The following is a 17,820-nucleotide window of genomic DNA, read 5'->3' as shown; positions in this document are numbered from 1 at the left end:
AGCAAATGATATGCCGCAGGGATTTTTGTTTTTTTTCTTTTCAGATGACCCGCAAAGGACTTTGAAACCCCCACTCCAAAATTCTCCTGGCAATTTCATATCCAAGATGCTACACAATCAGACAGACTCCAAACAAAGTCTCGTGGTTGTGAAAATTGTACCTTTCAAAAGATATGTCTATATTTTAGTTTTAGGTAAATGTTTAGAGAGACACTTTTTAGAACTGGATATTTTGTAGGGAGACTTTATTTTTATAATTATTTATTTATTCATATTTGCCAAGGCCATTGTGTCGTCTAAACAAAAAAAAAACTAGTAGCACGCCAGCCATTGCTGGAATGTGTGTCCCACCTTCACCAGCATAATAGATGCACAGTTTTCAGTTATATACCTCTGACCTCATTAAATTATGCAGTTGTGGGACACGTTACATGTACAAACCCACCATTGAAATATTGCTTTCTTCTGTAGACACAATGCCTGACATTTCGGGGGGGGGGGGGAGAAGAGTCAATTACGCCCCCCTCCCCCCGTGTTTAACTGGTAGTCACTTCATTGACTCTGAGAGTTTGAAAGGCAAAGTCAGCCTCGGCAAAAACCACCATTGAAATAGTATATGATGTTTACACTTCTGATAGGCAGGTTGAGTTTCATGCTTTAGTTTCTAAAATACCTGAATTCCGCTTGGACAATTGTATAATTTATTTCCTTCCTATCAAATTTTTCTTTATCTTTTTTTTTCTGTTTTTCATTTTTAAACTCTTTCCCCGTCCCTTTAAAATTTATTGCTCTTGTATTTATGAAAAAGAAAGACTTGATTTTATTTTCCTTTCTGTTGGTGTAGAAAATACTTCTAAAATAGAGAAAAAATATGTATATACATCCACAAACATATCAGTGAATGTGTGTGTGTGTGTGTGTGTGTGTGTGTCCCCTGTATCCAATAAACACCATCCAATAACGTCCACTTAGCTGTGCTTGCATGGGTCAGAATGCTGTTCATTGAGGCAGATTTTCTACAGCCAGCCATCCTCCTTGTCGCAAACTCTCACCCGTTTCCAAGTAAAGTAAGATTTCCTCTTGGCTGGAAATGTTTTCACAGAAGATCAGAAATGAATGACACTACTTGTATGACAATGACACTCATTTACAACAACCACGAGAAGACACACACACACACACACACACACACACTTTAGTTCAGTGCAGTTCTCTGGCTTTTCAATTCTTGCCAAACTATCCAACCTGTGCCAGCATGGAAAGAGGAATGTTAAATGATGATGATGACACAATTGGCTTCTTTCAGTTTCCATCTGCCAAATCCTGTCATAAGGCTTTTGTTGGTCCAGGACTATAGAAGAAGACACTTGCCCAAGGTGCCACACAGTGGGACTGAACTCAAAATTAACTACACAGCCATATCTGTACCCCAGGTAAGGATCGAACTCACAAACTTCACATCATGAGGCTGACATGCTGCCTACTGCACTCTCAAAGTTAATGGTCAAAAGTTACTTGCCTGACACGACCATCTTCTGCAGCCGCCCTGATGATAACACAGTAACACTTTAAACTGTAACTAATGTCAGATGATGATGTTGCTATCGTGATCAACCTCATGTAACAATACAACATTTAGGGAGAGAGAGAGAGAGAAAATTGAACAGCTTACCTGCACTGAGAAGGATATTGTGTGCCGAAGGATGCCACACAACAATTCCAACTCGCCTCTGATGAGCCAGAAGGTCAACAATAGATTCCGTCATACAAGTTACAAGTCCAGCATCTGGTATCATCCAGATTTTGACGGAACAATCTTCTGAGGCACTTGCAATGATGTTGTCATTGTGTGGACAAAAGGCAATATCGAGGACTGCAGCCCGATGACCTGTCACCAATGCGCAGTCATGTGCAACACGGCCAACCTGTTAAAAAAAATAAAAAAAAAATTAATATCTAACACAATACCTTTTTGATATTATTTAAATTTGTTTACTTTCTTTTTGTTACCATTTTTCATTTAAATATGCCTTTCTTTCATCTAATTTTGAAAGTAATACTTTATTTAATAAAATAGCTGTCATTATTAAAAAATGGTATTTGGAACATCGATTAACAAAGAATTTTGGTCAAAGATCACTTTAAGCTTTTTGTTACCAAATCTCTCTTAAAATCCTCTGCTTTTCATTCAATTAATTTGGAGAAGTGTGAGGGACCCATTGGCACTGGATTTTGAGGCATTTGTAAAAATGATCTTTGTAATGGAATTTCAATTGTTGAAGAATCAATACCTGTGATTCTTGCAGATTAGGGAGACAAATATGGATTAGATTAGTTTAGAATATCTGAAGAGGAAATATGGCTTTAATCTCAGAAAGTATCAGTTCTGGGGTTGAAAGATTAGGAATGGCTTAGTGTAGAAAATGGGGGTGGGGAGACAAGAAAATAAGAAACTTGTGTGTTGAGTTGACCCAGTGGAGGGGCAAGGGTTGTTGTGGTAGCTGTACATGAAATAGAGTCAGTGGCCGTAGTGTGTTGGTCAAGGAGTCTATAAGCCAGTGGGGGTCAGAGGGTGATCAACCAATCAAATGGTGACCTTTTGGATGAGCAAACAGATAAAAACAGAAAGACTAAGATGGATCAGATCCCATCACAGAGTGGAGCTTCAACACAGCACATTGTTTCGCTTGGAATAGGTCCTAAGATGGTAGTTATTAGAAAGATTTGTCCATGGAAAGAAGGCTGCGCCAGAAGCAATGCAATCACTACAACAACTACCACAAAAGAAAAACAAAAAAAAAAGTACCAAAATATGAATACTTTGAGAAATCAGGTGGCACTTTGTAGTGGCACCATCTTCAATATTCCTTGGTTGTCTGAGAGTGACCAAATATTAAAGAAGAAATACCAACAGAATGGATGTTCCTCATCTCCTCACCTACCCTACTACACCCAATTCCAAAGAAAGACAAAACATCATAACAATTATCGTTATCCAACCCATACCAGCATGGAAAAGGGGATGTTAAACAATCACAAGGATGATGATAGTCCTTCTCAGCATCAATTGTGATCAGAAGCTTATCCTCTCCTGTTGCTTCTTGTTCGTTATAATTTTTAATTGATACAAATTTACAAAAGTGACTCAAGATTTAAGAGTTCCGTGCATGGCTCCTTACCAAAACCGACTTCAAATCTGGGAGTTTGCTTCTTTACAGAGAGTGACTTAGAAACTCTGGATGCACATCCTGTCTCAGCTGAGAGATTCTTGTCTTGCAAGCTCGCCATTGCTAGTGCCATGTACAAAGCATATAATTCAACAGAAAGTTACGAAAGTGTTTCAAGGGCCGAGCGTTTTGTAAGCATTACTTATCACTCCTAGGGGTCATGCATGAAATTCTCGGGCCTTGAGTCACTTTTGTAATACATTGATGATTATTATTATTATTATTATTAATAATAATGGTTTCAAATTTTGGCACAAGGCCAGCAATTTCGAAGGAATAGGCATGTCAATTACATTGACCCCAGTACTTGATTGGTACTTATTTAATAATAATAATAATAATATACACACACATGTTCATTGACTTCTATTTCACCTGTTTGTTCTACCAAACAGACTCCTGTATACATAATGTGTGTGTGTTTCTCTCGCATACCTCTTTCAGCAGTTCTTCCTTCACACATATTCATTCAATCTCCACTACTTCCAGCATGCATTACCAGGCAGGCTTTCCAGTCGCAAATGTACCGATTACTCCTCTGCTTGAGGTGATTGACGCCATTCATTTGCAATAATTCATTTTCCAGGAGTAAATTTCCTTTAATTCCCATTTCACGGCAGTAAAATAATAATAATAATAATAATAATAATAATAATAATAATAATAATAATGATGATGATAAATTAAATTCTACTTCATGCTATTATTGCTGAATAGTTTTGCTTTTAAATGTAGTTCTTGGATGCATTTTGAATCCTGCTGCGTCGTTGTGGGTTCAGTGCCATTGCGTGGCACCTGGGGGCAAGTGTCTTTTGCTGGGGACGACCAAAGCCTTGTGAGTGGATTTGGTAGACGAAAACTGAAAGAAGCCCGTCGTATATATATGTGTGTGTGTGTGTGTCTGTGTGTTTGTGTCCCCTCCACCCAACTTCGTTTGACTACCGATGCTGGTGTTTACATCCCCGTAACTTAGTGGATCGGCAAAAAGAGACCGATAGAATAAGTACTAGGTTTACAAAGAATAAGTCCTAGGATCGATTTGCTTGACTAAAGGCGGTGCCCCAGCATGGCCACAGTCAAATGAGTGAAACAATTAAAAGTATGTACATATATATATATATATATATATATATAGACATACACACACATACATACATACATACATACATACAGAGAGAGAGAGAGAGAGAGAGAGAGAGAGAAGGGTGGGAGAACATAGTGAACCCTCCACCCCACCCCCATGCAATTGCGATGTAGTTTTACAGACAGCAGGAAAAAATTTTTTCCTTGTTCTTTTAATTAGCAATTCAAATTCATTAAAACATATCCTTGTAATTTATTAATTTATTCAGTTATTTATCTTTCAGACAAACTTTTCGTGGGGCGGGGGATCATCCGATCGTCCAATTTCGTAATTAAAAGAAAAATTTACATGTGAAAAACCGGATTTATTTTACTTTATTTTCGTTAATTTTGTTTTATCATTGGTGGAAGTGAAATGATACAAACTAACAAACACACCAGTGGCAGTGCCCCAGCCTGGCCACAGGAACCTGACTGAAAACAAGTCAAGTATCACGTATTTCGCTAGGTTTTCAAGACAAAACTTCAAGTTTACTTGTACGTGTGTGTGTGTGTGTGTGTGTGTATATACGCATACAAGCATTTATAATACACACCTTCTCTCACCTTTCCACTTATCCCCACCACCACCACCTCCCCCAGCGCGACCTCTCCAGCCCTGACATGCTCCTTCTTCCCCCGTCTCTTCCACACACAACCTCTTGATCCTTTTCTTCTCACATCTTCCTTCTTCCTCTCTTTCTTTCTTTCTCTCTCTCACGCATTCTCAGACATTTGCGCACTGACGCTCCACCACACACACAATGACGATGATGATGATGATGCTGCTCCGCCCACTCATCATCCTGAAACGGACACCATTTTTGGGCCTGTGTATATTTTTAACAGCCGCGGCTTTTCTATTTATAAAGAAGAGGAGGAAATGCTGCCAGTTATTCCATGCATTCTTGTTGTTGTTGTTGTTGCCGGTTTATTTACATCCAGACATTTCTTTCAGGCGAGTTCCTCATCGTTACTTGTTTTTCTTTTTAGCTTTTCTTTTCTTTTTATATTATTTTCTTTCTTCGTTTATCTAAAGAGGTCTATTGCTTGCTTCCTGAATGTGGTAAATAATTTGTATTACCTGGCTCTTGCGCGCACACACCTTCCCTTTTACCAATATAAAGAGGAATGCTGCAGTTTTTATTCTTTCTTTTAGTGCCACGCTACTTCGCCTCTCATTCCGTCAACAACCCCGGCTCAAAGGAATTTCGACTGAACCCAGTTGTTTCATCATTTAACCGTTCCTTACTCTTCGCAAGCCTCATTATCTTCATCATCAATGGTCAGATCACTTTCTCGTTCTCTGAGGTGTCGGCATTTTTTTTTCCCCCGATACATTTTAAGGAAGTGGAGCCTATAATCGCTCGACATATTTGCCTGGCCCCCAACAAAGATGCATGGGCTCTATCCCTTTGCTTCCGTCTCAACGAAAAGAAAGCCTTTTACAGGTAAAAACTGAAAAACTACCCAGCTATTGTCACTGGTCAGGGCAAACCCAACACGGAGAAGTCCTAATCACCTGGCTATTAACACACCACAAACCTCACTAAGCGATAATTGAGAGTTTCTTTAGAAGCAATGAAGCCCTGCATAGGTCGTTAGTACCGACTCTTGCTTTCGAACTCGTCAAGGCTAGAAATGATGGAATGATTAATTAATTCCAGCCTCTCCAACCTCACTCACCTCTCAAACATATTTTTTATATTTTCTTCTGACTCAATCAGAAATTGTTTTTCGATATATTTTATAATTATCTCCCTTACATTTGTATGTTTTATTGATGCTGGTGATGATGATGGGGGTAATTATCTGCTCTACGGCATGATGAGTCGGCAAAGGAGTGTGCACTCGTGAATATTTATACATTACACACACAGGGTTTGACATAACTAAACTCTCTACTCTTGAGTCACTTTTGTAACTTTCTACCGATTAAAAAATAATGGTTTCAAATTTTGGCACAAGGCCAGAAATTTTGGGGAGAGGAGAGGCAGTCCAGTCGATTACAACGACCCCAGTCCTCAACTGGTACTCGTTTTATCAAACCCCAAAACGATGGAAGGCAAGTCAACCTGAGTGGAATTTGAACTCAGAGTGTGAAAACAAGAAATGCTGCTAAACATTTTGCCAGCTGACTGCCTCAACAACAACGATAACGGTTTCTAATACAGGCACAAGGCCAGAAATTGAAGTGCTAAGATTACTTGGTACCATCAAACCTAGCTGAGAAATGGTATTCATTTTCTTGACTTTGAAAGACTGACAGGCAGAGTTGACCTCAGTGGTATTGGACCTCAGAAAGTAAAGAGCTAGTAGAAGCAATGCCACAAAGCATCTTTGCCAATGCTCTAAAAACAATTATTTGTGTGTGTGTGTGTGTGTGTGTGTGTGTGTTATAGTAACTATGCCACAGACTGAAGTCAGATGTGAATATTAGAATAAACAGCCTTAGACCGAACCACAGGTGGCTCCTTGGCAAGTCCTAGATAATAATGACCATCCAAGCCAGAGTCATGTGAACTATTTTGGCCGATAAATTTATAGAGTCAAAGGAAAATATAAGCAGATCTTGAGTAGATAAAGACAATGCACTGTCACCAGGCAAGATCAAGGATTTCAGTTGGTGAACTCCTGCTTTCCTCAGGAGTCACGGTGTCTGCAGACAAAGGATTTCAGTCAGCAGAAGACCAAAAGACCAATATGACTTATCAATGCAGGCAGCTTGCCTGACCAAATGATGATGACGATGCCATTGACTACTACGATGACAAGTATTACACATACACAAGTATTTTTTATCTTTTACTTGTTTCAGTCATTCGACTGTGGCCAAGGTGGAGCACCACCTTGAAGGGCTTTAGTCAAAGAAATTGGCCCCAGTACTTTTTGAAGTCTGGTACTAATTCTATCAGCCTCATTTGCCAAACTGCTAAGTCATAAGAACAAAAACAAATTAACAAAGGTTGTCAAGTGGTGGTGGTGGAGGGCAAACAGACATGCACTCACATGTACATGTGTGTGTGTGAAGGGCTTCCACACAGTTTCTGCCTACCAAATTCACTCACAAGGAATCAGTCAGCCTGGCGCTACAATAGAAAACACTTACTCAAGGTGTTGCACAGTGGGACTGAACCGCATGGTTCTTAACCACACAACCATTCCTGTACATGTAATAAATGTTTCACATTTTGGCACAAAAATCAGAAAATTTAGGCAGGGGCAGTCGATTGCATTGATCACAGCCCTTGACTGGAATCAGCATGGACTGACCCTGAAAAAATGATGGGCAAAGATGGTCTTGCAGGGTTTGAAATCAGAACAAAGAACCAGGAGAAATGCCACTTTGCATTCTGTTTGACACACAGACAATTCTGCCAAACCTCAACCTTACAAATATGAGCAACAAATAAAAACAAATAAGATTTCTAGATTTTTTTCTCAACTTGAAAAAGAACAATTTGTTTTTAGTTTCCCAGTGTGGGATAATGTTTTTCTTTCTTTCTAGACTTGATCTTCAGTGTTGTATCACTGAGTCAAAAAGATGAATGAATGAAGAGATGAGGCTCTTTCAGAGAGATGGCAGGAGGAGGAGGAGGAGGAGTAGAGAGAGTAGAGCAACAGTTGCTGGCTGAGAGGAACAAAAGGGGGAAGGGAGGAAGCCAGCTATCTGTGAGATATTATGTTGGTGGTTGAATTACTGCCAATTAGTTGAATGGCCTTCTTCTGGATGGTGGGGGGGGGGCAGTCTGGTTTCATTACATATCAGTGATGCTCACTAATGTTGGGTCTGGAGTTTTGTAGAGAATCAGTAAAACTGATCATAGTTGAAAGAATTTTAGTCTTAGTGACATGACTTTGGTGATGCTTTGGCGCTGCCATTAGGGGCCTGGCATTTCTTTTGAATTTGAAAAGCTTTATTTTCTGTTCATGACTAGACAGATTCATCATCAGTGTTTTAATGTCCGCTTGTCCATGTTGGCAGGAATCAGATGGAATTTGTTGAGCAAATTTTTCTATAACTGGATGCTCTTCCTGTCACAAACCCTCACCTGTATTCAAGCAGAGTAATATTTTCCAACAGCCAGACATATTTTTCATGGAAGACTGAAAATAGCTTTGCTTGTATGATCAAGTTTATTCACAGACATCATGTGATATCTATATGGGACGCACAATGGGCTTCTTTCAGTTTTCATCCTCCAAAGTAACATGCAATGGAACTGAACTCAGGACCATGTGGTTGAGAAGCAAACTTCTCAACCACAAAACTACATCTTTGCCCTATTAATGTATGAGACAAAACACAATCCAAAGTGAGTGAGGGTGGTCATCTGTACCTATTTCTACCAAGTGAGTAACCATGGAAAGCAGTGATTTTCAATCTCTTTTTTTTATCCATGGCACTGGGAATAAGGGGCCGAATATACCTCAGTACACCAACAGTTCAAATGTTCATTATATGAAAAATAATTATTTTCAAAACAGGCAGCGGCTGCATACACTGCACTTTGCTGCAAGACTAATGCACATATACTAATGCAGAGCGTTAATAACATACAATTTGCACTCACAAGTCATCAATATTATTAACTCCAGAGAGACGAGGCTGTCAAAGGGCAAAGATTTGACAGCAACTCCAGAGTAAGTAAAAGTGTTTTAAGTAAATTCTCATCTCTAGAGTAAAACTCCATGAATAAAACATCGTATTTTATGTAAATAGAGAACAATGTAGCAACTCCTTATTAATGTTTTTTGCTTTTTTTATAGCAAGTATAAAGCAAGTTAAGGAAAATATATTTAAAGTATGAACAAATGAAAAAATGTCTTCACAGGTTAATACTAACAGGAAGCTTTTGACTGTATAATGTTGCTTGATGTCTCTTGACCAAGACTGGACATAGTGACAAGCAGACCCAAAGCCACCAGTGTTTGAAAGCACAATCTGTCCTTATTCTTAACCATTTCCTTATATTTCTGTTGAAATTCACTGATTTTGTTGCAATTAAGTTTGAAAATAACAAAGAAGTTATTAAAATAACTCATTTTTAAACTGGGCCTTTGGAACATTTTTGATGGAAGAAGGTTCTTAATTTAAATGACCTCTAAACAAGAAGTTTTTATCAAGCAAGGGTGGCCACAGATGGATTGGTGTCAAAAGAGTTGTCTCATGACATTATTTGACCAAGACTGACCATACTGACAAAACCACCCTCTTCCTTCAGTATTTGAAACTGCCATCGACCTGTTCTTAGTCATGTTCAGAGAAGAGAAACTCGTTTCACAAAGATGGGAATTGAGAAAGGAACAAGAATTCTTAACAACTTTCACCGTGGTGATGGGAGGGATGGCGGGTTGTGAGAGAGAAAACCAGAATCAGATTATTTCTGTTGACAAATGCTACACTTTCAGTCATCTGTCACTTTCAGTCATCTGTCACTTTCAGTCATCTGTCACTTTCAGTCATCTGTCACTTTCAGTCATCTGTCACTTTCAGTCATCTGTCAATTCCACATCTTCAGCAAAAGAAGTGGATTTTACTTATTTTACACAACTGGATTTCTCAATCTGAGGAAATTACATCAACTAATGGAAAATAGTTGTTAATATTTTTACTCAACAAAGACAGATTTTGCAGAATTAATCCAACAACATATTTGTCTAGCTGAAACGCTTTTTACTTCTGATTTTCTAGAATCTTAGTCTTCTCCGAAAACATAATTTTGTTTGACAATTCAGAACATTTCTATTCTTGGAGAATGTCATAAGAATACAAATTCATAACACCATGTCTCATCATCAAAGCAAGTCAACCAACTCAGATACTCCACATGTGACCAAATGGAGAAGAAATTTTAAAAACCTGGCAAGCACACCCCGTCCCCATCCTACAGGAAGCACCTCACTTTTGTGTGAGTCGCTTCCATGGAAGAACAGAGGGAGAAAAAAAAAAAAAAAAACAACCTTTATTTTCATAGCCAACTCTTGATAGAATTAACCACACAAGCCATCTCTCTCATCTGTGTGTGTTTTCAGAGATTAATGATTTTGGAATTATGTTGTCTCCACGAAGGAAACAGTGTGTAAAAACAATTCCAGGGTTGTTTTGCCAGAACAGAGAAACCCAACACTTCTTGGCATGCCAGGAGCGCCACCTGCTGCACAGTTGTCTCTGCACACTATTCACAACAGATCATGAGAACTGCAGCTGATTGTGAATACCATGCAAAATATCTTTGCTTTTCATTGTCCAAGCATAAATGGATCAGAACAGAACAGAACAGACCTAGTTTCCTTTGCTGACTTACACTGAGCTGAGCTGTTTTCTTTGGTGTCGTTGTGAAAGTCACTTGAACTGGAAACTAAAAACATTGTAAAGAGTGAATGGCAGAACAATGCCAGAGTCTTGGCTTTAATTCTCAACACAATGACCTGTTTTCTCTGTCACCTTTACTCATGCATTCATAGAAATGACTTACAAGAATTCTTGTTCCATTGTAAAAACCCATTAACCTGATTCAACTTAAACTTTTTCAGTTGCTTTTCTTCATTTTCAGAATCTAGAATTGTCACCCAGTTTTCACTTTCTCTTTCTCTCTCTCTCTCTCTCTCTCTCTCTCCTTTTCTCATTCTCCGTGTAATAGTGGTTTTGTCTATCCTTTTCCCATCTTTTTTCTTTCCAAAGGTCTCTTTTTATTCCTAATCATCACCATTTAATATCCATATTCTATGCTGGCATGAGTTGGACAGTTTGACAGGAAGCGATGTGCCCATGGACTGCATCAAGTTCCAGTGTCTGCTTCGACACAGTTTCTATACTTGGATGCCCTTCCTCATGGCAACCAGTTTACAGCATAGACTGCAAGCTTTTTTTTTTTAGCCATCAGCACTGGTGAGGGTGTCATACAGCTTGCAAGGCTACAAACCCTGAGGGGTTGGAGAAGGGGCTTTATGCTAGGAAGGGGTTAAAGTAAGAGAAATGGGATCAGAGCAGAACAAGTTCCCAGCTTTAAAGGGTCACCGAACTACTCATATTTTAGAAGAAAGGGGAGAGTGATTGGGTGGAGCAGGAAAGAGATAAAAATAACGGTGATATGTCTGGGAGGACCCTTAAGGAATTAAATGAGGCCCAAAAGATGTCCAGATGTTTAATAAGGATTCATTTTGTCAGCTTACAATGGATTGTTATTTAAAACTGTGTTCCTTGTTTTCTTAGGACCTGAAGGAGCAAACTGTTATTCCTAAGGTCACTATTTGGGTTCTACAACAACAACAATGTGCTGCCAATTCTATTTATAGGTGAAAACCATGGCAGACGAAAATCAGCCTTGAAAAGAGATCGGACATCTTTGACAGTAGAGGTATACAGAGAATTCTTGGCATCAAAACAAAGTGACTTTGTTGTTGATCAAGAGGCATGACAACAATCAACAACCTTTGTTCAACTTTGTGTGGCTGGGTCTTGTGAAAGACCCAGCAACTGAGTCCTTCAGTGGGAAACCTATGGAAAGAGACAGAGAGGGCACCCAACAACAGAGACATGCAGCTGACTGATAGAATATAGAACGATGCATTGAGAGAGGTGAGGAACTGTGTGATCAGTGACACACTTTGCCTGCCTCGTGTGTCTCAAAGACTTGGGAGCTTCCAGGTAAGTAATAAGAAATATTTCTGGAAAGAGAGAAGAAGAACACCACACCAACATAGAAATGATCTTGAGAGTGGAGGGGGGGGGGGGGTGACAAGCACAAAAGATGAATGGTTTTTCAGTGGTGATAGAATATCTCAGATTGTATTGAGAACATGTCATAGTCATTATGAAGTGAGTATGAAGCAACATTTCCAGCAAAGATAAACAGCTCTGATGCTGAGTAAATAAAATAAAATGGAAGTAAAGTGGGAAACATCAAAGTAAATTATTTTATTTCCAGGAATCTCCTCCTCTTCCCATACACCCACCTCATTGCATGTCAAGGGTAAATGGAGTTAAAACTATTGCTGAAGGTCAAGTTCAAGGTTGAAATGTGGCGCAGAGAGAGAGAGAGAGAGAGAGAGAGAGAGAGAGAGAAAGAGGCAGATAAAATGTTATTTTAGTAACAGAGACAGAAGCAGTTCCCCTACGCAAAAAAAGACACCCACCCCACACCCAAACAGCAGCAGATTTGAAACGAATTCAAAGCCCAACTTTTCTAAATAATGCGTCATTTTTTTCCATATTGCCTCCACAACAAAGACGAAAGAAAACAAAAAAAAAAACCTCTCACAGCACACCTGTGGACGATATGTGGCACGCAGGTATCTTGTGGCATATTGGCTGAAAATACCTGATGCAAAGAGAAGAATATCTTTAGGAAGTGCAGAGAATGTCTGTGGGTGTTGGGTGGTTTTTGTTCTTTTTTTTTCAGTGAAACTGTAGCAACAACACACTGAACACTCACACTTCCTTCCTTCTTTTCTTTCTGATGTAATTCCTTCCTATTTTCCTTCCACCTGTCATTCATTACTCTCTCTCTCTCTCTTCAATTCCTTATTTTCATTTCCTTACCATCTTGCCATGGTTTTACGCATTTCTTAACATTCTACCATTTCTCACAAGTCTCCTTCCGCCTAAACAATCCAACAAAGGCCCTTCCATCTACGACCGTAGACCCCCACCCCAACAACTACTGCTATCCCTCGTTTAATATCAATCAACTCATTAATTAACCTTCACCTGCAGACACCAACACACTTTTCTTCTCAAACTACTTACTCATCTACTGACATCCTCACCCTGTACACCCACCACCTTTCTGGATGGCAGCAGCAGCGGTGGTGGTGGTGAGAGGGAGGGCAGGGAGAAGTCATTATCAGTTATGAGGCAGCTGAAGTTTTGCTTTCTCACATTCTATTATACATAACCAAATCAAGCCAAAGAGGGAGACTCGAAATGGTTGCTCAACCTGCTAAAATTGCAGCCAGATCTCCCTCTTATCACAACCTATAATCATTAAAAAAACCCCCAAAAACATATGATGGTCCTTGCTTGAATAGTTTTTGATCAAAGCTCTACTCGATCTAACCCTAACCCTACTCCATCGAGGACCTATGTAAAGCTTAATAACAACAACAAAATCTACCAGTAAACAGCATCAAATATGGTGAAAAGCCTAAAAACCCACAAAGTTTAGGATGAAAAACTTGTACATTTTTCTTACTGTGACCTGATGAAAATAATTTTACAAGAGAGCTTGAGTCGAGGTGGTACACAGTTTGTTTATTTGGCAGAGCAGAACCTATTAAAGCAATGGCTGTAAAAGACCTGACACGTAAAGACTAATGGTTGGAATATGTCAGTCAGATGGCCTCCTCCTCCTCCCTTGTGCTTGATGCAACCTAGGAATGTTTGTGCATCGTTCCAAAGAGGAGAGCTGGGCAGAGCTAAATTATTCTTAAAGTATGTAGAGACAGCCTGATGTCTAAGACATGGTTTCGTTATATTAAACACCAAAAGAGATCAAAGGTTGTGACATGTGGAGCAATTTTGAGGATTTTGATTGTGTTTTATCTGAAGAAGGTATTGTACAAAACTATTCCTTTGATGCAAGCAGAGACAATTAATCCCTAAGTACCTCAAACCTTCATCAATTGTACAACTCCATCTTGGACTCTTTAGATTTGTAAGACAAATAAAACTGCACCATTCTTTAAGGCCTTTTCTTATCATATCTCTGTCGAAGTCCATTAATTTGGCTTCAATTAATTAAGCCAGTTTGGAATATAACATTGAAATTTTGATGGAAGATTTTTAGATCCCTTTAGAATGGGAAGTTTGTATCATTAGCAGTAAAGGGCAGTCTCAAGGGGGATGGTATAAAAGGGGTTACTAAATGCAGGGACACACCCACATGCAAAAGCTGGTACAATGTTTAAACTGAGCCAGTGACAACAGAGCCACGCCATTCACATCTCCATCAATCACCAATTGTCTCACAGAGACAAAGGTTACGTTGGTAAAATACAACGAATAATAAATCCACAGCAAACACAACTAACCTTGCCACACACCATTAACAACAACAACAACATGACATAAACAGGTAATTCTCAACGACAAAACTTCATTAGCTCAAAAATATTTTAAGCCTCTCAACCTGCTTTAATACGGGTTAACAGTGGGAGGAAAACAACAAAAACAACAAAACAAAAAATATTCACTATATATATATACATATAGACACACACATACACACACACACACACACATACACACACACACATAAACATGCATATAGACACACATACAGACATGTATAAAAACACAATCACACACAAATTCATACAGGATTATTTGTGATGTGATTATTGTTGATCCTTTGCTAGTACTAATCCTTTGACTTGTCACTTGGCTACATAATCTCCTTAAATCAGATTAAACACAACCTAACCAAGCGAGCTGGTTTTATCACCTTAAAAAAAAATATTTTTTTGTTATTTATTGTATGGAACCAAAAAAGAAGAAAAAATTTGACAAAAAAAAAAGAGAAAAAGAAAGAAAAAGGGTAAAAGAAAAGGAAAGAAAACTGCCTAAAATTGTAAATTGGTAGAAAAGAGAAAGATTTCTATTGTCATAGATTTAATGAAGGTTTGTAGAAGTCTGGCAATGGAAACTGGTTTTGGTAAGGAAGAAGAAGTGAGGCTGAGGGATGTAGGAAGGAGGAGAGAGAAATGGAGGGGGAGGAAGGATAATGGAGGACCAGCTGAAGAAGATTGAGGGGGGGAGTAAGTAGAAAGAAGGGAGGTGAAGAAGAGGAGGTTGAAAGGAAAGTGGTTTGATGAGGAGAGGAGAGAGGGAAAGAGAGGAGGGGAGAGAGATGAGGGCAGGAGGGAGAGGGAGAGGGAGGAGAAAGGAGTGAAAGGAGGGAGGAGGGAGAGAGAAGAGAAGGGAGAGACTAAAATTGACAGTCAAAAAGTGATAACCCCAGATTCAGACACTGAAACTTGGGGGTCAATGTAATCGACTCATCCCCCTTCCCCCAAAATGACTGCCCTTGTGGCAAAATTTGAAACCATTATTATTATTATTATTATTATTATTATTATTATTATTATTATTATTTACCCTCAAAAATATAGATAAAAGTATTTTGACTAAACAAAGTATATAAATGTAAAAATGTCAACTTTTTAAAGAATGCCTCAGAAAAAGAAAAAAAAATCAGTTCATTGAAACAAGATACCACTTTAAAAAAAACCAAAAAAAACCTGTTAATCCTAAAATATAGGCCAAATATTTATTTACTCTCTGACATGATGATGATGATGATGATGATGGTGGTGGTGGTGGTGGTATCAATTGTTTCACCTTTTGTCCTCAATACTTGTCTTTCCAGTGGATATTAAATATTATAAAATACAACTGGAAACTAAACCCATGTCCAAGTCTACCTCGGTGCTCACTAAATAATTATCTTGTGTTCCAGTGTGACAAAAAACTGACATTTCTTTGATGACTTGGGATTAAAAGAAAAAAGAAGAAAGGAACATAGGTGCAGGTGTGGCTGCATGATTGAGGGGTTTGCTGCCCCAACCACGTGGTTTCTGGTTCAATCCTACTGCATGACATCCTGGGTAAGTGTCTTCTATAGCCACAAGCTGACCAAAGCCTTGTAAGTGGATTTGGCGGAGGTGGTCTTTGAACAAAGAACTGCTGCTATATGGCTATCTTCAGGAAGAGCATCCAACCATAGACAGATACCATGTCAAAGCAGACACAGGAAGTTGATGCAGTCCTTGGACCCCATTGGATCCTGTCAAACTGTCCGACCCATGCCAGAAAGGGACAGGGTCAGTAAATGATGATGATGATGGTGCTTGTGTGGAGTGGAGCGGGTGAGTGGGCAAGTCCGTGAGATTGCATTATGACACCCACTCAAAGGCGGCGAGCTGGCAGAAACGTCAGCACGCCGGGCAAAATGCTTAGCGGTATTTCGTCTGCCTTTACGTCCTGAGTTCAAATTCCACTGAGGTCGACTTTGCCTTTCATCCTTTCGGCGTTGATAAATTAAGTAACAGTGGAACACAGGGGGTCAATGTAACCAACAAGTCCCCTTCCCTGAGAGTAGAAATAATCCTGACACCCATCCAGTCATCAGAACTCAAGTTGCATCCAGCTCTGACCAATATGCTTTCTTCTAATTCCAAAAGGTTGATCTAACCAATTATTTCAAAACTTACAATTAGATTTGAAAGCAGAATCTGTTAGTTACATCTCTTGGCAGAATTTGTCACACAAGACAAATTCTGCCAAGGTTAAATAAGGAAAGACCTTGCTTTTGAGTCCTTCAGTAGTTGATACGAAGCCAAGCATTATTCAAGTGTTGGGGGGTCAACTAGGTTGACCCTCCTCAAAAAACAATTGCATAACCTTGTTAAAAAGCATTGTCATTTATTTAGGAAATGACTTCATTATCCAACATAAAACAAGCAGAAACTTCACATGTTCTACAATTAACAGAAAATGTCATTTAAAGAAAGAAAGAAAAGAGAAAAAAATGGCAAAGCATGAAGAGTGATGTTGACAAATTATTTCAGTGAGGAGGACATATAGCCATATATATATATACACACACACACAATGGCAATTCCAAGGAGGTGTCAATAATGAAGTGACAACACTTCAGTGTCAACAGGAGCTGTGTGTGTGTGTGTGTGTGTGTGTGTGTGTGTGTGTGTGTGTGTGTGTGTTGGAATCTTTCTAAAATACTCAACATTTTTATCTCCTTCCCAGCTACAACTTTCACTGACAACTAAAAGAAAATATGGATTTGTTGATTAATGGTTAATCTAAATCCAAAATAATAAAATAATAAAAGGTAAATTTGTTGAGATGTTTTGAGGAGAGCTGTGTGGTTGTTAAGAAGCTCACTAAGCAACCATGTGGTTCCAGGTTCGGTCCTACTGCATGGTACCTTGGGTAAATGTTTTCAATTATTGCCCTGGGCCAACCAATGACTCCTGAGTGAATTTAGTAGATGGAAATTGTGTGTAAGCCCTTCATATGTGGGCAGGAGGGGGTGCAAATGCATGTGTTTGTCCCCACCTTCCAACTGGTTAACAACCCGTGCTGGTTTGTTTACATCCCTGTAACAGTGGTTTTGGCAAAATAAACCTATAGAATAGGCACCAGACTTCAAAACAAATAAGAACTCGGATCAATTTGTTTGATTAAAACCTTTCAAGGTGGTGCCCCAGCATGACCACATTCCAATGCTTGAAACATACAAGAGATATAAAAAAAAAAAGGCCAGAAGAAAAAATAAAGAACCAATGAGCAATGCAAGATTATTCCTCAATATCATTTATGGTAGAATATCTCTGACTACAAAGCTTTTCCAGAGTTCTTCAGTAGTGGGTTGGTGATTTGGTCCCGAAAGGGTTTTTTTTTGTCCTTCAAAACTGTGAGCCCTGATAAGAAACCTGGCTGCTTCTA

The 17,820-nt window shown here is 39.0% G+C and overlaps 1 protein-coding gene across 5 annotated transcripts in view; it reads right to left on the bottom strand.

Annotated features, from left to right (window-relative positions):
• Positions 1-17,820, bottom strand: part of LOC106869567 (coronin-1C-A) — a 91,356-nt gene that overhangs the window by 27,354 nt on the left and 46,182 nt on the right. For all 5 annotated transcript variants that reach the window (XM_089341159.1, XM_052976598.2, XM_052976596.2 and 2 more), the window contains exon 3: positions 1,673-1,925. In XM_089341159.1, coding sequence (XP_089197285.1) covers positions 1,673-1,925 — 253 coding nt within the window. The remainder of the gene's footprint in view (positions 1-1,672; positions 1,926-17,820) is intronic.

The sequence above is a fragment of the Octopus bimaculoides genome, chromosome 24 (assembly GCF_046866305.1).
Source record: "Octopus bimaculoides isolate indiv1 chromosome 24, ASM4686630v1, whole genome shotgun sequence".
In the NCBI taxonomy this organism is placed as follows: domain Eukaryota; kingdom Metazoa; phylum Mollusca; class Cephalopoda; order Octopoda; family Octopodidae; genus Octopus; species Octopus bimaculoides.
Note: the sequence above shows the minus strand (reverse complement) of the source record. Positions and strands in the feature narration are given on the sequence as shown.